The following is a 23239-nucleotide window of genomic DNA, read 5'->3' as shown; positions in this document are numbered from 1 at the left end:
AGGAAAAGACACGCAGAATACCCGTCTGTGGAAGTGGGTGACAGACCGCGAGGCGCTGCATGCATCGTAGAATGTGTGACCGGAAGCAGCGTTAGCTGGTGACGTAGCTGCACCGCCAGACTTCATACTTTCCCATTTCAGAGCATTGTGTTGCAACGTTAATTAAAATATACATTCTTGTCCAGTGGTCTCAAATTCCACTTTTGTGGAATATAGCAACAAGGCAGCATTTAAACTGATGGGTACAGCTCCCCTCAGCCCATTGCTTCTAGCACTGAACCCCACAACCTCTTAGAGGGGTGTTCACACCAGCACATGAACACACATAAACACACCCCCTGCCTTTCTGGTCTCTTTCAGGGGTGCATCCCCGCTGCGTGAGCGCTCTTTACAGGACGGAAACATATCAGCTCAGACCAGGCATGAAAAGGACGAACATAAGAAAGCCAACCCTTCCTGCCAGCCCCCGGGATGTCCCTCATCCATTTCGAAAGTTCCCACCTATGCATGCCCTCCCTATACATTCATCTATGCCATGCAGCCCGCACTGACCCCCACTGAATGAACACATGCACCACATACATACATCCACCCCTGACGTGCCCGACCCCATCACACAGCCACAGCTCGACCCCACCACACAGAGCCACAGCCCCCTCATCTGGATCGGCGTTAACTTTTCAGCTCCCCCCCCCCCGATCCCCCACCGTCCTTCCATCCCCCCACGCCAGCATCGGACTGGCCTTCGTAGTGTGTTGGGGTATACCAGCGTGGGGCACTATACACTTCTTGAGAACTGTGTTCTGCTGTACAGCGCATAGACGCACGTAGTGCCCCACCACAGGTACCAACAACCAGGAAAACAAGCATTTGCAATGCAATAGGTCTCGCAATATTAAAATTTGAGCTATTGGCATTGCTAAATGATGCAACGCCAATAGCTTTTGTTGCAGTTGGTGTTGCAATATTTAGCAATGCCAATAGCTCAAACTTAATTAACCCAAGACCTATTGCATTGCAAATGCATGTTTCAAATTGTTATGATTCAACAAATTCACTGCATTATGCGCCATTAAATTGACTCCTTTGTGAAAATTGGGCCATACCCATGCAATAGGAATGCACCTATATCTCAACCCGCTAATCTAGTATGAATACATATTGTCAATATTAACAAAACTAAATACATGGTTTTTAATGCTAAATCCATTAATTGTCCTCATCTGATGATGGAGGCTGGTCCTTTGGAAAGGGTGCCCATTTTTGATTACCTGGGTCTCACTCTGACTGAACAGATGGGATGGGGCCGTCAGACGGACAAGGCCAACTTAAAACTGATCCAGGCAGTCGGGGGGATTTTAAAAGTACAAAAAAGCTGTGTTTTAAAAACATAAGTCCAGCACTGGAAATCTATAGGGTTCAAGCCAGGTCAGCCGCACTCTATGGGGCGGAACTGTGGGGCATAAGCCCCATAATGCCCTCACAGTTACTGAAAACAATTTTTTAAGACAAATGTTGTCCCTGCCAAAAAACACCCTGTTAGTTCCTCTCCGGATGGATTTAAATGTAATTTCTGTTGCGGACCTTATTTCAGCACGCCAACTGCTATACTGGCGGCGGTTGTGGTGTACCCCTGAGCTGTTTAGCTATCGGGAGGAACTAAAAGTGGTGTTGTCTTCTCTAGGGGCAGGTAGTATACCCTGGCTTTCCTATGTAAAGCACTCTTGTAGGGCGACTGGCATGGAAAATCTTTGGACTGACCCTGAAGCATCCTGCCAAGCCATTTCCAAGAAAACTCTGGCGTATGCTCTGAAAGAGTATAAATTGAGAAAAATCTTCCAGCAAGTAAAACCAACAACCCTAATGGATAGGTTTCTGGATTTTTAGAGTCACTATGAATTTTAAGGGGGTTCTTGATTCCATACATCCTACCTTAGCAAAGAAGTTGTTCCTTCAATTCAGATTTGGAACCCTGCCGTTACATTTGTTTACTAACAAATGGGCAGGAGTCCCAAATCGCTTGTGTCCTGGGTGCCACACGGTTGAGGAATCCTTAGTACATGTTATGCTTTTTTGCGTGCCATATAAACATCCAAGGTCTAAATGGATTATTCAACTTTGTAAGAATTTGGGCGTCAGGAATTATTTGTTTTTTTTTAGGATCCTACAAACTGATACCAATCCGGTGTACGTGGTTGCGGTATCAAAATTCTTGTTTGCTATGTGGACATTTTGCAGGAATCTATTAAAATTGGAACCGTCTAAAAGTAATGATAGTAATTGACTCATTGTCAGTTCGAGCCCCTGGACTCATTTATGGAGTGCTCTTTATTTATTTAGAGGGAGACCGACAGGTATGCTCTTAGAATTGAGTGATTTGGGATGTTAGTTTTAGCGTTTTTACAATTTTAATGAATTTGTATAGTTAAATTATATATTTTAAAGAGTGTTTTAGTAACTATCTAATCCCATAATGATGATTGTATAAAATGGTATTAATTTTCCCTGCTTTTTTCCAGTATGTTTCTTTTGAAACTTAGAATTTATCTTGGATCTGTAGTAATTATTGTCGATATATGAATGTGCTTTTATGGCTATACCTAGCCGCAATAAAGTTTTGAAAAGAATGAGTATTAATACATTGACTACTTCAAGGTATATCAGGTCTTGTTGGGCCTGCTTCAGATTACTCATGTGATTCACATTCTCCACTATCTCCTTCTTTTGAACTTCGGACAGAGGACAGTACTAAAACAGGTGGAGCAGAGTGCCCTTCCCTCCGCAGAGTCGCCAGCACTCACCCATTCTAGCCTTGTACCAAGAGCAAAATCTTCTTGCTGTATAGCACCAGCAGGTTACTATCTGTACCAGTGTTTCTCTGAGAGTCGTACTTGATGCTAGCCCTCTTGCCATATAATGTGCCTTGCCTAAACCTTTTGTGGACAGTTGGCTCCGGATTTCCGCTTCCCATCTTTTCAGGTCTGGTAATTTATTTCCTATTCATGGATGTCAGGAACTTGTGTATTAGAGGCCGGATATGCTTATCATCTGATGTGGATAATAAAAATTTCTCAAATTGTGTTAAAGGTGGGCTCATCCCTGATCTGATCTTATTATGTGTGAGCCAATGTCTTATCTGCATGTACCGTAATCTCTCCTTTTCTGGTACCCCATGGTCTATCTTTTTTTGCTCAAATAATTCTATTTCCTCATGTTCAAGGAAGTCCCCTAATGTCACTCAACCAGACTCTTGCCATGCAGCAAGCGTGGCTTCTTCCAGAGCTGCGTAAAATCGGGCTTACGAATGAAGGAAGTGATGGGGAATGGGGCAGTGGATAAATCCTTGTCATTATAATGTCCTGTTTTTAAGCGTGGCTTATGTTGCAGGAATAAAGGCAGCAAGCTCTAATTGAGCTTGCTGCCTCTATTACTCATTGAGCAGCCAGAGGATTTTCCAGATGTGTAACGATGCTATTGTTTGACCTGCAACGTACCAATGTTTTTCGTCTTCTGCTCTATTCCACTCTACCATGAAGCAGAGTCACCTATACTTTCTTGAACATTCCCTTTAGCGGTGCCTCAATAAGCAGTGTGCGTACTGGGTAAAGGAATCTAGGTAACACTGTCATTTTAGCTGCCACTACCTTGCCTATCCAGGACAATCTCCTCATATGCCAAGACTGGATATATTTCTGTATTATTTAAATGAATTTGCTGTCATTCACATGCATCATCTTCGCAAAGAAGCGTGAGATCTTGATTCCCAGGGATTCAATGTTCTTTTTAGCCCATTATAGGGGAAATCTAGGCTGCAGAAGCTCATTTCGATCAGCAGGTGTGGATAAGTTGAGGATCTGCGAGTTCTGGATATTGATTTTAACCGCATCGCTGCTGCAGCGATTTTTGCGCTGTGCGGCAATTTGCGAAAAGCCGCGTTACATGACGAGCTCAGCTCGTCATCAGCACACGCCACCCGTGGCTGATGACGAGCTGAGCTCGTCATCAGCAGCAAAGGGGTTAAAGCCTCTTTGATTTCACCCAAAAAGGCCAACACCAGTTTGTTGGATCCGTAAGCAAAACTATGATGTTATCTGCAAACGTACAGATTTTATGTTTGAAGTTTCCAATTTACACGCCCTTGATTTCCTCATGGTTGCACACCTTAATGGATAGGGGCTCCATAAATAGCACTAAGAGGACGTGCCTCTCCTAATATGGAATGTTTCTGAGCAGTCACCGTAATCCCTGATTCTGGCGTTGGGGTCTTTGTAGCTGCTGAAAACCTGAATTCTGAACTTTGGGCCGAAGCCATAATCCCTTATTGGCCTCTCACTGGAAGGGTCAATAAACTCTATGAAATACTTTCCTCTCTCAATGAAGAGAAAAACAACCACTTTGTTCGATATTCTAAGCTTGTCTATTATAAGGAGAATAAGCTTGGAGTTGGCGGAGTAATTTCTATCAAGAATAAATCCCGCTTGGTCAAGGTCAATCAAGCTTTTGGTGTGTGTGCCTGATCTATTCACAGGACAGCTGTGAATAGCTTGGAGTCTACGTTTAGTGGGGAAATTGGTCGCGCATGTAAACCATAATTTCACCCATTTCCCCAAAGGCATTAAACAGCAATGCTAAGATCAGCACTGGGATTTGCAATATGCTTATATAACAGTGGAAAAACAACAAATAGGCCTGGACTCTTGTGAGGCTTTAGCATTGAGATACCAGCTACCACCTACACCAAAATGGGGCCTGCTCAAGAATGTCTGTTTCCATGTGTGCAATTTATTTTCTAGTTCTAAAAGCTACCCATGTCTCTTCTTGTTGGCGCTGACCATGAATGCAATAAGGGGCCCTCTTAATGACACCATGCATACGTCCCAAAGAGTATTTAAGCCATTGCCTTCCAGTTGTTTTTCCAGACAAACAAGATTTGCTTCCCAGGCATGAGATCTATTTTCTTCACTATGGACAAGGCCATCCCTCAAACTCCATCCAACTAGTGATTTCTGTAATCTAGGTATTTGTATGGTTATGTATATTGGTGCACGTTCTGACATCATTTGCACCACAATTTCAGATTCATTTATTTGCTCTGGCAGTTGTTGGGACTCAAGGAAATCATTTAGCGCAGCCTGTTGTAGGTCTTGTGTGCTGCTGAGAATACCCTTAATCTATGCTTTTAGGGTGTGAGCTCCGCCAGATATCAGTTAGTCCTAGCTCTAGCTCTTATAGCCATGTTTTGACAAACAAGTCTGGCCTATTAGGATTTCCCTCTCAGTGAATTGCATAATGCTTGGTATGGCTGACTTAAAAAATCCTGGCCTTCAAACTGGGCTGTAAATTGAGAGCACGCTAAACACATAGTTCCCTAATGCCATCCTGAGCGCCAGGACTTGTCCGCTTAGCTCTACGAAAAAAACCCTCATTGACCCCCTGAACTTATTCACCAAAAAGGTGACTACTTCTCTCTGCTTCATGGGTTCCAATTAGTGGCACAGGCTAGGGAGCCACTTTGATCACACCTCCCTCGTATGGTGCCTACTGTGCTCTAGTGTTTCCCACCGCATATCCATGATCCCCCTTTTACTGCTCTCACTAGTAGACTGCAACAAGGAGATGGTGCAAGCCGTCGACCCAAGACACCACAGGCCAGCAGCCAGATGTTGGTTGAGACTGGTGCACCTCATTAACACAAGGGCTGCACCTTCCATCTTGGACACTAGTCCCTTCCTGCTACGTGCTGCATGATGGCAGCTATGACACATCAAACTCCATCCGCGGCTGATTGCTAGCTGTTCATAGGCTGGGGTTCAGGACCGGTCACTGCGACCCATCTGGGCTTGTCAGGGCATGTTAGGAAGGCTACTGGCGCCTCTGGCCCCGGTGGAGGTGCGAACATTATGTCCTACATGACGCAATCATGACTTCTCCCCCTATGACAACCCTTTTATCATGTTCCAGGGGCTATTTGATCATGGTAAGCTAAGTCTATTTCCTGAGGATCTGCATGTCCGTGATGCCTTTGTGTCCAATTTACTTTCATAAATAGAATAGGGGATACATTTGTGGCCCATTTTTTTCATAAAAGAACTTGAAAAGTGGGAAGATTGTGTAGTGACCTCTTCGTAAATAAGACGAGCTCCTTGAAGTGGTATTAAAGTATTTATTTGACACGAAGTTCAGTAGATAAAAGTGCATGCAGTAGGACAAGCAGGAAACAGTATAATGCATCATAACATTCCTACTAAGCACAGTACAGCACACAAGATTCCATTACATATAACAGTTCTAAAAGACCTTAAAGCAACAAGCCATCACCACACATCCCCCTTCCTTAAAACACAAAAGAAAGAAAATAAATAATAATTTACAGACGAACAAAATCATCAAATTTGCTAGGAATGCGAATAGGCCTACCAAAACTGCTAGACTTAGTAGCACCAGCATTATGTGTGTCCTCTGCAGAAGGAAGATCGGAAACAACATCTGCAGGATTTTCATGATCAGGACTTGGACCAACAATAGTGTTCGCATCAGGACAGAGAGGTACGAGGGAACCATCGAGACACTCAGGAACGGAAGAGCTAGTTCCAGGCAAGACTGAATAATCAAGAGGTTCAGCAACATCCCGCACATCCCCCTCCTTTAAATTTGAAAAGACATTCAACCACCAATAATCTCTACATTTATCCTCACAATTTTTTGAGGTAAAGCGAGACTTAGCTAAAGCTATGCGACTCATGTGGTGAATGCTTCCATCCTCAAATTGAACAGTGTTCTTCATGACCTTAGTGATACGCATAGGATCCGAAAATCTGGATTCCAATTTTCCAGATTTTCTTCCAGACTTTACTCTCGCCCATTGTCCAACTTTCACAGACACTTCTCTAGTACCATGTTTGTTATCAAAGAACTCCTTATTCTTATCCTGAGAGACAGTAATGGAGTGTTTCACACGATCGACATCCCAATTATACCTTTTGCTCCTGCCCATCCAGCCTGGATTAATTTTGCAGTGGGGAAATCTTCCACGCATTAAACCAAAAGGACTCTCACCAACAGTGTCATGAATAGTTATCCTATACGACCAAATAAGCTTGTTCAGTTCATCCTCAAAAATTTTATTGGCTCTTTTTGCCAATTGCAAAACCCCTTTAATAACTCTGTTGACTCTTTCAACGACAGAATTACCCCTAGGGTGATACAAAGCTGTAAACTTCTGTTCAATTCCAATATTGCCCAAAAATACTTTCATAGCCTCAGACTTAAATTGGACGCCATTACCCGTTAAAATTGAGGCTGGAAAACCTTCTTTCAAGAAACACCCTTCCAGAAATCTAATTACTGTTTTAGTATCCACAACATGGACAACTTCCACTTCCAACCATCTAGAAAAAAGATCAACTAAGACCAAAATGTATCTTAAAGAACCATCCAGCCAATAGACAGGTCCAAGGATATCTAACACAACACACTCCCAAGGTAAATTAGGACATCCTAATGATGACAAAGGAGGATTTAAAGTCTTCTGGCTTTTGTCTTCATGCTCACAACTGAAACACTCACAAACTTTCCTTTCAATATCGATATCAATTTTAGGCCACCAATACAAAAATGTTATGTTTCTCTTGGTACGAGCTATACCTGGGTGCCCTTCATGGCCTATATCGATGATCTTGTTTCTAATGCCAGAAGGAGGAACAATCCTCCCTGCCCTGCAAACAAAATCCATCTCAACACTTAACTCGTCTCTAACCTCCCAAAATGGCCTCAATTTTGGATCGACCTTAGCTTCATTTGACCATCCATTAACAATTTTCTCCTTGACCTCATGCAAAATTGCGTCATCCTGGTATTCCTTCTGCCAGACTAGTTTAGAAAAAAACAGGAACATCATCAAATACACCAGCCACACAGTAATCTTTCCATAGATCATTGTCTAATTCTTTAAGAGATAAAGAGAACCTGCTTAAAAAACCCGCTATGACATTTTTGGTGCCAGGAACATACTGTACATCATATACATAATCCTGTAATCTCATTGACATTCTAGCAATCCTGGCAGATGCTCTGGATAGACCCTCAGTAGTGAGCAGTTTTGTCAAGGGTTTATGATCAGACCTCAGTAAAAACTTCTTTCCCCATACAAATTTTCTGTAGTGCTCCATGGCCCAAACACACGCCAATGCCTCTCGCTCTATGACCGAATACTTTTCTTCGGAAGGCGATAACGAACGAGAGGCAAAAGCTATAATCACTTCATTCCCAGAACTGGACACCTGTGTGAGGACACCACCAATACCAGTAGCGCTTGCATCAGTGGTTATAATGAATTCAGCATGAGGATCAAAACCTTGTAATGTCGGTGCTTGTGCAATATCTCTCTTTATTTTTTCAAACGCTTGCTGGCATGCATCACTCCATTCAAACACAACCTTATTTTTCATCAAAAGACGCATTTCGTACGTCTTTTGGGAAAAATTATTTACAAACTTCGCATAGAATTCTGCTAAGCCCAAAAAGGATCGCAGATCATCCTTGGATTTGGGTGCAGTCGCTTTAAGAATGGCCTCAACCAACTCCGTCTTAGGTCTGATACCAAAAGTGCCAATCTCATGTCCCAAGTATGTAAGGGACCTTTCTGAGAACTTACATTTAGTTCCTTCAGCTACTAGTCCATTGCTTCTGAGTATTTCTAAAACCTCTCTAAGGATAGTGTCATGATGTGTCTTATCTCTTCCCATAATCAAAATATCGTCCTGAAAAAACACGACTTCAGGGATATGGCTGAAGAGATTAGACATCATACGCTGAAACACTGCAGCGGCTGATGCTAGCCCAAAAGGCATTCGCTTAAACCTATAACAGCCAAAAGGTGTGCAGAATGATGTCAGATGCCTACTGTTCTTGTCCAAAACCACCTGATGATAAGCAGCTGATAAGTCAAGTGTAGAAAACCATTTTGCATTTCGTGTCAAGGAGAGCATTTCATCAATCCTTGGTAAGGGAAACTGGTCAACCAAAATGTTATTGTTTAAATACCTCAAATCTACACACAGACGGGCCTTGCCATTGGATTTGCGAGCTACGACCAATGGCGAAACCCATTCAGATGCCTCAATAGGCCCATTGATGGATACAATAAAATAAATGGAACACACGCTTCCTGAGAATGGCTTTCAAAGTGTACCTGTTAAGGCTCACATAAATAATTTATCTTGGGTATCTAGAACATTGACGAAGGTGGTGTACCATCACACAGCCTTTTTACTATTTTGCCTTTGAGTTCAAAAACCGAGAAGAGACACCTACATGTAGGGTTTTGTTTGAACAGTGAGGGGGGTTCTGAAGAATGCACACAGGGACTAGGCAGTCTTAGTGACAACGAGGCACAGTCAAAGGTGACAAAAAAGAAAGGGTAATTACAGAGCATGGAAATGCACTTTCAACCACATGATTACTATTTCATAAATCATTGGAATTTCACATGTGCATTAGCATTCTTGTGGAGATACTTCAGGGTGGACCTTTCTTATCCACCTTACATGATATGGAGGGATGGGACAAAAAACAACTTAGAAAGCTTATGAGCTTGAACAAAAGTGATTCAGTAGCTTGGGTGAGACTATGGACTTGAAAATATAGGGCTTAACAAAAGAGATCAAAGTAGGGTGCAAGGAGATCATCAAGGAAGGGATAAGAAAATAATTCTTAAACTATGGAACAAGACAAAGGGAATCTGGACTAACTGAACCAAGACGTGATGTGCAAAAGGGACACAGGACCTTGGGAAACATAAATGTAGAGAAGAGAATGCGGATGCTAGGAGAAAGTGGCCAGGGAAGATTGAGGACGGACATCTGATGGGTACAGAAAATGCACTACATTAATTCTGATATCAAGTATAACAGGTAATGGTTTATAGGCAACACTAGGGACGGGATAGAGTCTGCTGATCCAGGGGCTTCCCAATTCCATCGTAAAACACCCTGATAAAGTTTCATACGTCAAGAAATTCTGGTTCTGTCCTGAATAATCGATATGTTTCAGCATGAACAAATATCAAGACTCCACTATCAGCACTAAATACATACATATGGTGACAAGCATGTGAAAGTCTACAAAGGCAGGCATGTTTGCAGTTTGAGTTTCATGTTTAAGAGTCAGAAAGAGGAATGTTTAATTTCAGAGAATCACCTTCCTCACTAAGTACAAGACAGCAATTCGGACATGGAGGAGCAGTTGCAAGTGGCAAACACTAGCCAAAGAGAAGCCCTTTCATTTGGACGGGTGGCTTCCTATTCGCCAAGTCTTTGTACTGATATCTAATGACATCTTTCCTGAATATTACAAGGACAAATGAGTAACACCATTTGAACTGTAGTCAATTAATTGAAATTAGCTCCAGTAAAGTGCATGCCGGTTTGAATGCAATGCCTTTTACTCTGTATTAAAAACATGCAGAAAAGAACTGCCCATACAGACAAGTTAAATAACAGACTCTTCTGAGATCCAACCCATCTGTGAAACAAGTGCCATCTAAAACACATTTGATCAGTAAACAATGAGAAATGACCAAAATACTCTCATGCAAATGCTCATTATTAGGCAAAAGAGAAGAATCTTAAAAAGCCATTCAAAAGTGAATTAAGGATGAGCAGAAGGATCACTGATGCAAAAGAACTGGAATCCTAAGCAGCTCTTCAACACATGGGCAGTGTATAATGCCAGCAAACTAATCGAAACATGCATGAGCACTGTCCTTGATTGTCATCATTTGCAGATGCTCAGAGTAAACATGAACAACTCTTCATCTTACCTCTTTGTCAATCTCCAGCATCCCCATCAGTGAAAGTGGCATAATTCTGAATACAGCAAGGTACAGAAGCACTGACTGTGGGCCGACGATCTAGGTGAGAGGGGAGACACATATTATGCTTAATATGTGCAAAGCCCTAAGTACTTACACAAGTATTGATTGGGATTTACTAGTAGCATTCTTCACTGGGCCTCCTTCCCCCTATCCAAAGGAAAGTTCATTCACATGGGCACCTTCAGGTCACAGAAGATTCCTCTCACCTGTCAACTCCCAAAGGGTTCCACAAAACATAACCTCTACATGGAGCCCATGGGGAATCTATTCACCAATAACAGGCATCATAATTCGCAAATATCCCAACAACATGCATTCTTCATGTCGGTCTCCTCTGCTCCAAATATTCAATGCCTCAAGCAATGCCTGAACATCATCTTGATTTTCAGCACCTATCCGAGACTCAAACTCATTCATTCATTCAAAAACTTTATTGCGATTATTTATAACCATGAAAGCACATTCATTTCCAACAATTACAAATTCAAGGTGGCTCAAGGATAAGAATTCGCTACCTACATGGGAATTTCGGGTGTGATAGAATAATAAAATCATATAAATATCATTTAGACATAAAATATCATAAGGGCATAAAAACACTTTAAAAATGTAAATTAAATGTACAGTTCTAAGATAGTGAAAACATCACACTAATCTCCCGCCCCATACTAAATAAAACTACTAAAAACATCGCACTAATCTCCCGTCCCATGCTAGATAAGGCCAATTCTCCCTCTAGCTAAAACCAGGATTTCATGCTCAATAGATCTGTTGCAGAATAAGAGGTGTAATGCACCATTAAAAATCTAAACCGACTTTAACAGGTTCTGCGGATTGTCCACATACAAAGCAGAAACTTTGCTACTGAAACCAAATAAACTGGGTTAGTATCCGTTCTTAGGATCCTGTAAAAGACTGCATGATTCCTAATGCCCAGGTTCCGGGACAGTTGTATTATCCACTTCTCCCTACATTTTTGTACGCCACACAAAAGAGTGCTACATGGACTGCTGTTTCCTCCTCTATATGGCATCCAGGGCAGAGACTGTTTGAGACTCCCGCCCACTTACTAGTAATTGCAAAAAGTGGTAGGGTGCCATTAGGGTGCCATATCTAAACTGTAGAAAAAGCTTTTTAGCTAAAGTCGGCTCACCTGCTCAAATTCGTAATGGCACTTAAAATCTAGAAAGCCATGTGTCAGACTTGTTAGTTTCACAGACCGAAAAATTTCCATCAATTTCAACTCTTTAAGTGCATTTTTCAGTGTAGTTTTCGATGTCCCGGACAGAAAACCTCTGGTTTTATCCAGAGTTTTTCCATACCCATTGTACTAAAAGAGTGCCTTACAAAGGCTAACCAGGGTATACTGCCTGCCCCTAATGTTGTCATTACCGCTCTCAATTCTTCCCTGTAACTACCCAACTCAGGGGTGCACCACAACCGCCGCCAATAAAGCAGCGGACGTGTTGCGATAACATCGGAAATTGGGAGAATATTTAGATCCATCCTAAGCGGTACTAATGGTGTATTTTTCGGCAGCATCAAAATTTGTCTAATAAAATCGTTGTCTGTTGATGTGAGGGTATTAGAGGGTTTATGGCCCCACAGTTCCGCCCCATAAAGGGATGCTGCCCTGGCTTGTACTTTATAGATTTCCAGAGGTGGGCCTATGGTTTTTGATACGCAATTCTTTTGTACTTTTAGGATTCCCCACATGGCCTGCGTTAATCTCAAATTGGCCTTATTCATCTGCGGGCCCCACCCCATTTTGTCATTCAATGTGAGGCCCAAATAGTCAAAGACGGATACCCTTTCCAGGGGTCTATCCTCCATCATTGGATGGGGACAATTGGTAGAGGTAGCATTAAAAACCATATATTTGGTTTTATTGATGTTAACCACAAGATTCCTTTTTTGGCAGAACTGGGAAAACGCGTTTAACACACGCTGCATGCCCATAGATGACTTTGAGAGCAGCAGCGTGTCATCCGCAAACATAAGAGCGGGAAAACTGCGTGATGCCAGTTTCAGGTAGTCTATATCCTTGGTAGCGAGGAGGTCTTCTATCAACCCATTTAGAAAAAGAGAGAAGAAGGTCGGCGCGAGTACACAGCCCTGCCTGACCCCCTTATCTACAGGGAATGGGGCCGTCAGACGCCCATCCCTACCATATCTCACTTTCGCAAAAGCACCTTCGTGAAGAAGTTTAAACTGATGGCATAGATATGGTCAAGCCCCCATAGCCAGCAAAATACTCCAAAGCTGGTTACGATCCACCACATCAAATGCCGATTTCAGGTCTACAAAGGTAAGGTATAAACTACCACCGGCCAACATGACATGCTTCCAGTAGATTAGCTGGAGCCTGAATAACTAATCTATTGTGGAGGTTTTGGCCCTGAAACCGGCTTGTAACAGTGTCAGGATATCTTGGTCACTCATCCATTTTTGCAACCGTTGGAGCAAGACCCTAGCGTAAATTTTTTGAGATGCATCAATCAGGCTAATTGGCCTGTACTTTGCCGGATCCACAGGCGAACCCTTTATATAGATGGGGATGATCTCGGCCCCTGCCCAAGTACAGGGGGCTGGGAGACCTCCTAGAATTGCATTAAATAATAATTGTAAATATGGGGCCCACACTATCTGTTCCTCTCTATACAAATCTCCAGGAATCCTATCCAGGCCAGGCGCTTTTTCCTTTGGAGCTTATCTAATGCCAGTTGTACCTCGGCTAATGTGCAAGGTGGTATGCACCATGTGGGATCAGGATTTTGAAGACAAGCAGGCAGCTCACTTGCTTCAACTGAGTGGCTTGAATATAATTCTTTAAAATGTAAGCGCCATGCTTCTTCGCATATATTTGGTTCGATGGTAGACTTGCCCTCTGGCTTCCTGGTGTGCACCAGATTCCAGAAGGCCTTCACATCTTTTGAATCTAACGCAGACTTAATTGTCTGCCATCTTTCCACCTCCCATTCTATTTTTGCACTTAAAATACATTTTTTAAATACTACCCTAGCTTCCTTAATACGTGGACGGTTTCCCTCCTTTAGACAGGAAAGGAGGGTTCGCTTCGCTGCCCTACATCCCTTATTAAACCATGGATTCTTGTTACCTAGATGTTTACTCTTGTTGGGCCTGGTATTAAAAAAGAAATCCGCCAGGATTACACCCATTTCCTGGTGGATTTCACACAGGTCCTCACTGTGAGCACTACTAGGGAGATTTTCTGAAACAATGCGTGCCTTTTCTAACAACGGGATTATACTTTTATACATTCTAGCCATTGTTTCAGGAGATTGGATGATGTTGGCCCAGCGAATGCGCCTCCATCCAGCCCCAACTCTATAATCACTTCATTGTAGGAAGAGATATCTAAAAAGGTGACCAATGGATTGTGGTCACTTTCAGTATGCTGCACAATGCTAAAATCTAACACTTTTTGCCAGAGATCTATGCTGATTAGAAGATAATCATTTACTGATGTTTGACCTGCTCTTTCAAACGTTGGTTGGCCTGGGTTGTCTTTCGGAAAGTGCCCATTACAGGCCCTTATAGAAAAAGTTAGGGTAAGGGAAAACATTTGGAGAACAACTGGGGTCCACCCCTTGGCCGGATATATATTAGGTGGTGGGACTGACCAAATTGCATCCTCGTTAGCAGTAATAGGTTTTGAGATACCCTTCATGGGTTCGTAATGGCAGTTAAAGTCCCTGCCAATTATGAAATGCATGTCACCTGGGAGAGATTTCAAGAAACTGTTCAAAGATTCCAGGGTCGGGGAGGTCCCTCCATATTGAACTGGACAGGAATAAATATTAATAAGTGCATTGTTGTCAGAAAAATACAAGTTATGTCAGGGATATGGGTTTCAACTCTCCTTGCGACTAGTCCAAGGTGGATTGCCACCCATATACACAATCCCAACGAAAGTCTGCCTTTAGGTCCCTTAACAGTTGGTTCGTAATATGTAACAAACCCCGCTCTATGGTAGGAGTTGTGGTCCAAGTTTCTTGTAGTGGGCAAATCCAGTGTAAGTCAATGAAATCCCCACATTCTGACAAAGCAAATTTAGACACAAGACCTGCAATATTCCAGGATAGCACTTTTATGCCACCTTTTTTCCCACTAAAGCACTCCCTGCATGAACAACAGGCTAAATCAATAGGACAGGAAGGGTCATTATGGTGAGCTTCAGAATATAAGATAGCTACACTGGAATTGTTGGTTGTATCCTTAGTTAGTTTTTCGATGCAACCCTCAGGGTTATTGTCCGCTGTTAGTTGTCCTTCTATGTGGTTAATCCCTATTTCTGCGGGTCTTGAAATTTCGTGTTTCATCCCCCCTTGGGATCCTTCATTGGTCAATGCCTTCCACCTAGCAACACTCACAACCGGCTTGATGCCGACTGGTATCAGTCAATCCACTGAATCCAGCCACTCAAACCTATTGTACAGAGGCATTAGAAATTGTTGGGCCCCATTTAGGTTAGTTTTCATCCTGGCACGGTGCCCCCTCCCACCTCTCACTAGTTCAAAATGCTCTATATCTAGCATAGGGGCTGGGGGTATATAGAAATAGCTCAGATCCCTAGACTGTATGTGTCTGGGTTTGCCTATGCTCCCCTTACAACATATTTGACAACCCTCCGATCATCCAAATTGACAACAATACAATTGCCAATGATAGTTTCTTCATGGGTCCTACCCAGTCCACCCTTCTTACAAATAAAATCTTTGACTGCATGTCGCGCGGAAGTGGTCTGTTGACATTTAGCCAATGCATTGACTTATTCTTCAGTTGCTCATAAGTTTCTAATTGCCCTGATTTAAGTCTGGGAACACCCGTCAGAAGAATAACATAAGGCGAACACTCAGGGGGGAGGTTTAGATGTTGGTATTGACTTTCTATCTCAGTCCCTTTCTGATTTCCCCCAGGGGCAGAGCCCGTTGGGAGAGGCTCTGACTGTCCCTGTGGTTCTCTGCTGCCATTACAGGGGGCACCCTGGAACTCTGTAGTTGGATGTACTAGTGAAGTAGTTATTCCCGAACTAAAAGTAGGGTCGTTTCCCACACCCGCAGTTAAAATAAGATTCCACTCTACCAATCTGCGGAAGCTACAGACCCCCCTCTATTCCCGGACCTCGTGGAATCTCGGTCATGCCCACCGCTCACTGGAATAATCTTCGTAGTATATACAATATTAGTTATTGATAACTCAAGTCCACTAAGCCTATTTTCAATTAGTACCAGTCTCGACAATATGGGTTCCAGGGACGATTTCATTATTATACCTATTTTAGACAGATATTTGTCTATCAACACTGGCAGTCCAGTACCACTTCCATCTGAATTCCCATTATTTACAATTTCGGGACCTTGCAGTGAGTCCTCCAGGATTGCTGGGCTGACAGTTTTATTTTCATCCAATTTGCTTAATTTGGGCATTTTGGGGTTCCTTCCCTTCTGCTGGGCTCCCCCTCGCTTCCTTTTAGGTATGGCCCCTTTTGCACAGTCATTCGGTATGGTTGGCTGATTGTAAACCATGGCGTTGCATAATACAATGTTATTGGGAATATGTTGTAATGCTTTGCCTCCCAACACCGCCTTGTCTTTTGCTGGGCAAACATCCTGTTGGGGATCTTGACTCAACATCTGGGGCATGGGAGGGGTGGGGGACTGAGGAACTCTTTGTGGTGAAGGAACGTTCATAATCCCCCCAAGGACGACATCTTGGCAAATACAGGATCCATAGACAGTTTACGCTTCGGGATTTCTATCTCGTGGGCCAATACAGATGAGGCCCTCGTGATAAATTGGTCTAAAGTTCCTACAACATAGCCAGCTCCGGCCACTTTCCTACTTCGCCCCTCCCTTGTTGCCATATCTTATTTCTTTTTATAATTTCCTGTTGCGCAAAAATCATAGAATAGGTATGGGCCTACTTACTGGTGGGGCGAGATGGCCGATAGTTTGATGGCTGGAACAAAGAGGGGGGCCCGGCCTATCACGGTCTCGAACGGGCTAAAACGGGCCGGCCCTTGGCCCGGGCTTCGCCCGCGTTCGTTCTGCGAAGCGGAAGTGGTGGATACCTAAATAGGTGTATGGGCGTCCTCCTCCACCAGCACAGGTGCAGGTAATCCGCTTGCCCCCTAGGACTTGCAGTCCCTCTTCCTAGTCCAGCGGGGAACCAGTAACAAAGCGCCGCGGCTCCCGCAAAGCGGGAGCGGCCAGAAGTATCGCTGACTCGTGGGCGTGGGCTGACAGGTGCAGGTAATCCGCTTGCCCCCTGGGACTTGCAGTCCCTCTTCCTAGTCCAGCGGGGAACCAGTAACAAAGACTCAAACTCAGAATTGCTGCTCCTTGCCAAAACAACTAGCAACAACTAGTCCAAACCTGGCTTGCCATCATGAATCTATTACCCAGTGGGTTGTTGCACAAGTTGCCTGGGTGATGGCAGAATTCAGCAATGGATGAAGGATGGCAAACTTGGGCTTCTTCGTTTGCCAAATGAACACCATGAAAGGGGCACAAATGAACTGCACTTTCTAAGATGATGGTATGTCCATAGGTTGTTATCTGAGGTTCCCAATCCAAAACAAAGTAGAGCCTTTGTCTGTGATGTCAACTCCTGTTCATAAATCAGGAGGTATATCGAAGTGATGGATGTTTCATAATGCATCAGCTTTCTTATTTGCCGCTGCGTTCTTTAGCCTGTTGGAGCTGTTTTTCCCTGATTTTTGTTTCTAGAAGTTGGAACTTCTACTGGAATCTATCTTTCAATAGTATGTCTGGCTCTTTTCTCTGCCCTGAGGTCAGGGGGGATTTGGTGCCTTAATTATCCCTTAAGTACTAATCGTCATCAGCAATCAGGAGCTTCAAGATTGCCAAAGAGATTTTTGTTACCCTTGGTAGTTCTTTCCTCCTATCTGGGAACCTCTTAAGGAGACACTTATCACCTTTCACATACACTATGTTGTGCATGCTGGCACTGTGGTTACCGAGAAAAGTTAGCCTTTCTTTAGGAAATCAAGACGGGGACTCAACATACTTTAACAGTGTCTAGTTCATGACAGATTACAACATCCATTACAGCTAGCTGGGTGTGGTAACAATATGGATCCTTCCCAGGCTCTAGCACAAAATTTAAAACAACTGTGGGCCTGATTACTAGCTAAGAACTTCTTTATCGCCCCTGATAAATAACGATACCATTGGGTACGTTATTTATCGGATGCAATAAATAACACTGATTACGAGTTCATGAGTATGTATACATGTGGATTTTGGTGTTTAAAGCACCAAAAGGAGCATGATACAGTAAATATCATATATTTTCTCCTGTAAAATTTCGGCAGGTTTGTCCTGCCAAACTTTAACAAAGGATGGGTTATTTAACACATCCACTAGTTCTCAGATGTGTTAAATGCCTTCAAACTCATAATTCTGACCCAAGCGTAAACAGGATTTTACGCATGGGTCGGAATATAAAAGAACTTTTAATCATCCCTGGACCTTGATAATTTGCTCATTGAGTAAACCTTGGTATTATAGTCGCCAGACATTGCTGTAGTTCACTCAAGGACTCCTTGTTTTTGAGGAATTGAATTAATTTAAAAGAATTTTTGGATTCTCATGTGGTGCATTCTGCCTTTTGCCCAATATTGTTTAGTCAAGACCGAGTTAAAGTCAGTTAGAGTGGGTTACCTTACTGGTTGCCCTATGGAATCTACATTGGCTTGGGCAACTCTTTTAGTAACGAATGCTGATGCTTGTTTACAGTCTTAGGAGATCTCCCTACTAGCATTTAAGATGGTTTTCAAATGTCCTGGCTTGAAGTATTCTGCAGAGGAAGCACTGCGTTACATTCCACAAGGAGGAATGGGAGTAATAGCTTAAGTGACCCATTTTCAGCAATTGGCAGATAAAAATACCGAAAGAGAAATAACTCATATGACTCTTTTTTTATGTGGGCCGACAGAAGAAATTAAGGACAAATTTGTTTGCAACTCCCTACTTCATTTCCTGAAATTATCATTAAGATTGCTCTTGATTGAACAAAGGTTACAAGAGAGACAACAGGAAAGAAGACGTTCTCAGGCAAATTATTATATTTTTTTTCATAGTTTTTTGCTAGATCAGAGGATCCTGTGGACCTGTGGGCTCAAGAAGAGCTTATGTAAGATACAGCTGCCAAGTGTCCTTTAAGTGAACATGAAAAGGAGGTCGGTGAAAAGCTGGGCTGTATCTATATTGTGGTGCTGCTGGCCATGCGATTTGAGATTATGCTAAAAGGTCTGAGAATGCTAGAAGAACTCAAACCTGTCCTGAGAGCAAGACAGGAGAGACTTGACTTCCTTTTATTGGATCGTCTATGAATCATAATTTTAATCATTTGATCCTTTAATTGATCGTTATGAGAACAGAAAAAGGGAATGCTTATCAATCAAGACCAGGCCATTAAAAATAACATTCCTGAGGGTGTTAGGATGACTCCTGAAGTGATCTGAACTGTTGATGGCTTTGGGTCGGATGCGAGGGGCCTCTTTTCCTTACCAAGTCTAATTTGTGGATCATATGGAAGTGCTGTCCTTTGACGTTATTGCCTCTACCAATGGCACTGTCATTTTTTGAACACCTTGGCCAAAAAAAACATAATTGGTATCTCAATTGGTAAACTCTAAAATACCTTTGTCATCACAATTTTGCCATGACTTATGTTATACTTCTGGAAGTTATTGGTCATTAAGTGATGAGATAAAAGACTCCACATCCAATGTAATAGTGGGTAACCTTACTTTAGTGTGACTGTAGTACTATGCTTTATCTCCATTTTTTGCTGAACTCAAAGTTTGCTCACTTCTTCCTCACAAGGATTATAATTGTGCCATACCAATTGAACGTGGTGCTGTTGCTCCTTTTGGACACATGTATTGCTTGAACGAGAAAGAGAAGCTAATGGCTCATTTATAAGGCAATTTCTAAAATGGTTTAATTGTACCATCTTCATCACCTGCTAGGGTGCCTTTGAACTTTGTGCCTAAGAAAGATCAAGCTCTTCTACCTTGTATTGGTAAAAAAGTCTTTAAACTGATCACTATCAAGGATGGATAACTGTAACAGACAACTTGATTTACAAGGTGCTTATTGCCTGTTGCATTTAAAAGAGGACGGCCAGTGGTAAACTGCTTCCTGCACCCCAGCTGAACATTTTTATTATTATTTAAAGTCATTTGGGTTGTTCAATACTCTCTTCATCTTTCAGTGCTTTATGGATTCAATGTTTTCTAATATCTTAAATCAGTTTGTATTGCTCTATTTGGATGATAGTTTAGTGTTTTCAAGCAATCTTGTGGAACATCAGGCACATGCAACTTTAGTGTCAGCAATACTTCCGCAACATCATTTATCTTGTAAACCTGAGAAGTATGGGTTTGAGAATGAAGAAGAGGAGTACCTTGGATTCAGACTGAATGCTCTCTGGGTTTTTCCATGAATCCTTCAACAGTTTCAGGTACTCCGGAGTGGCATTCACCAACTAATGTTAAAGAGACTCCGTCTGCTTGGATTTACGAACTTTTATCATCATTTCAAAATATTTTGCGGTGACTTACTTGTGTTTTGAAAAAAGAAAATACGAGGAAAGGTTTTTACTGGTACAATCAAACTGAAAGAGCTTTCAGTTCACTCTAGCAACAATTTTTGGACATGCTAATACTTCAAAGAGTTTTATTGTGGGCACAGACAGCTCTGAAAGAGCCGCAGGAGCAGTTCTGTTATACAAGCAATATGATGGTAGACAAGAGGATCCTATCTTATCTTTCACATGTTTGTTCAGAGTTTGAATGGAACAACTCAGTACTTGAAAGAGAACTCGTAGCCAAGAAGATGGAGTGTAATGAATAGAGGCATCTTTGATGGACACAAGGGAAATTTGGAGTGCTTGAGAATTTTGACAGAACAGCCATCAAGCTAGATATGCATTGTTATTTACACTATATTATTTTGCTATAGAGTATATTCCTGGTTCAAAGAATGTGTTCACAAGGAAATTGTTCTACTATTATCGTAGATCATTAAATATTTATGATTAGCCTGTAATTCCCTCTTCACATATGGAAGTGCAATGGTTGGCAGGTAGGACACCTGGCTCTGTTCTGACATTTTGTTTTGGCCTAAGAAGCTTCTATGGAACCCCGGGTACTGGCTGGGGACAGGTGAAAATGCATAGTTGTTAACAACGGTTTCTTTTCTCATGGAAATGTTGGGAGTTCCTTAGAAAACTTCGGCATGACAGGCGAACAAGGAAGTGCTTCAAATATCTCAATTATGAGTTCACATAGAAGAAATAGGGATGTTCACATTCAGGGCAACTGTCCCTAATGCGAACAGACCTATCAAACTGCAGGAGGAAACTAGTTTGGAAAAGCAGAGAGAGGGAAATAAGATAAAGAGTATTCATCCTACCAATTCTTTGCTACTGAAATTAATTCATATTAGATGCTGCTAGGGCCATGCATGTATCGTACATGTTCCCAGAAGCAAACTTTTTTCATTGAGAGCAGAAGATGGAAGACATTGAGAGATGCAGTGTGAATTACACCTCATGGGCCTCTCAGCAGGGATTATTTTAATAGAACATTACAACTTCATTGAGCAGAATGTTTTAATAGACTCACTGTTCACTACAGACACCTAGGCCAGTCATCTTTTATGATTAAGATAGGCTACTGCAGTTGGCTATAAGGCTATAAATAATAAAAGTTCTTCGAGCGAGATTGCTATAAAAATGTATTAAAGTGTTATAGGTTGAAACCTTAGATACCACCACTTCTACAATAGCATTTGGCAAGTACTTGTGATACATTTTTATTTTTCAGGGATAATTATTTGCGCAATGTGTCAGGTTGTCAGCAGATTGAAATATTATCACAGGAGGTCAGAAGGTGGCAATAGTCCAAAGTACCAACAATTTCCAATGACCTTGTCCAGGACATCAACTTTTAAGGGTAAGAATTCCGTTTCTATTCCCTAATGACTTGTAGATTGAATAGTCTATTTATTAGTTTTCGTGAAATATAAGGAATACTTTGGCTGAGCCTGACTGCAGGATCTTCTCCCTCCACCATTTTCTAGTTTCATGTAACCTACTTACTTACGAACAGCATAATATACAATCATATTTAATTAAATCTTTTAGAATACAGTACTGACTATATCAAAAGTAATCTATGTGTGTACACATTTATATCACTCTAGTCTATCGTTCTAGTGCTATCTATCATTCTGATGTTAGAATAATCCTTGAACCCTCTGCTAATGTGAATTATCTTATTATTATATGGGGATTGTGTGATATTTAGCACTGTATCTTTAAAAGAATGTCGTAGATGTCATTAGCTATGTCAAGCACTTAGTTGATGTAGGAAAGTTCTATTGTATGTCAATTGATATTTGTTAAGCCTTGCATGTGCATGGGATCCTATATTCCTGGATTAAACTTCATCTTGAGATCCCCTTTGTAACTTGGATTTTATTAATGAAGATACTTCACTGGCATAGTCAGGTTCACTGGCGTAGAAGGTTGTGAATGGATGGCTCCGGTTGCCGCAGCGCGAAAACCTAATGGTGATCTGCGCTTATGCATTGATCTGAGGCAAATTAATAAATGTGTAATTGTCGACAGATATCCTCTTCCAAATATTGCAGAGTTGTTGGTATTGCTGGAAAATGCTAAGGTTTTTAGTACAATAGATCTTAGCTCTGCGTATCACCAGATTGAATTGGACGAGTCTTGCAGAGATTTTACGTCTTTCATCACACCTTTTGGCACGTATAGATTCAAGAGGATGCCATTTGGTTTAGTATCTTCTTCCTCTGTGTTTCAGCAGGTAATGGAGAAAGTCTTAGATTTTCCTGGTGTTTGTATATATCAGGATGATGTAATAATCTTTGCAAAGAATGTATCTGATCATGATTTAAGATTGAAAATGGTTTTGGAAAAATTCAGCAAACACAATCTCACTGTAAAGGCGAGCAAGTGTAGATTCAGATCTGATTCTATAAATTACTTAGGACATAACATCTAAGGTGATGGGGTGAGACCGAGAACTGAATTGATTGACACTATAAACAAAATGGTTGCTCCTGAAAACAAGACTGAACTTATGAAGTTTTTAGGCATGATAGAGTATTATGCAAAATTTGTCAAGGGTTTTGCCAATTTAACTGTCAACATGAGGTGTTTGTTAAGGAAAGGTGTGGAATTTCATTAGTCAGAGCTGTGTGAAAATGAGTTTAATGAAATTAAACAAAGATTAAATAGTGTTCCTTCGTTAAAAAGCTTCAACCCCAAGATCAAGTC

The 23239-nt window shown here is 41.9% G+C and overlaps 1 protein-coding gene across 1 annotated transcript in view; it reads right to left on the bottom strand.

Moving 5' to 3' along the window:
• The window catches only part of DCAF17 (DDB1 and CUL4 associated factor 17), a 497543-nt gene that overhangs the window by 358066 nt on the left and 116238 nt on the right, over positions 1-23239 (bottom strand). The window contains exon 7 of the mRNA XM_086956119.1: positions 10820-10909. Within this exon, the coding sequence (XP_086812245.1) occupies positions 10820-10909 (90 nt within the window). The remainder of the gene's footprint in view (positions 1-10819; positions 10910-23239) is intronic.

This window comes from Lissotriton vulgaris, chromosome 2_1, assembly GCF_964263255.1.
Source record: "Lissotriton vulgaris chromosome 2_1, aLisVul1.2, whole genome shotgun sequence".
Lineage (NCBI taxonomy): Eukaryota > Metazoa > Chordata > Amphibia > Caudata > Salamandridae > Lissotriton > Lissotriton vulgaris.
This window is presented reverse-complemented; position numbering and strand designations above follow the sequence as displayed.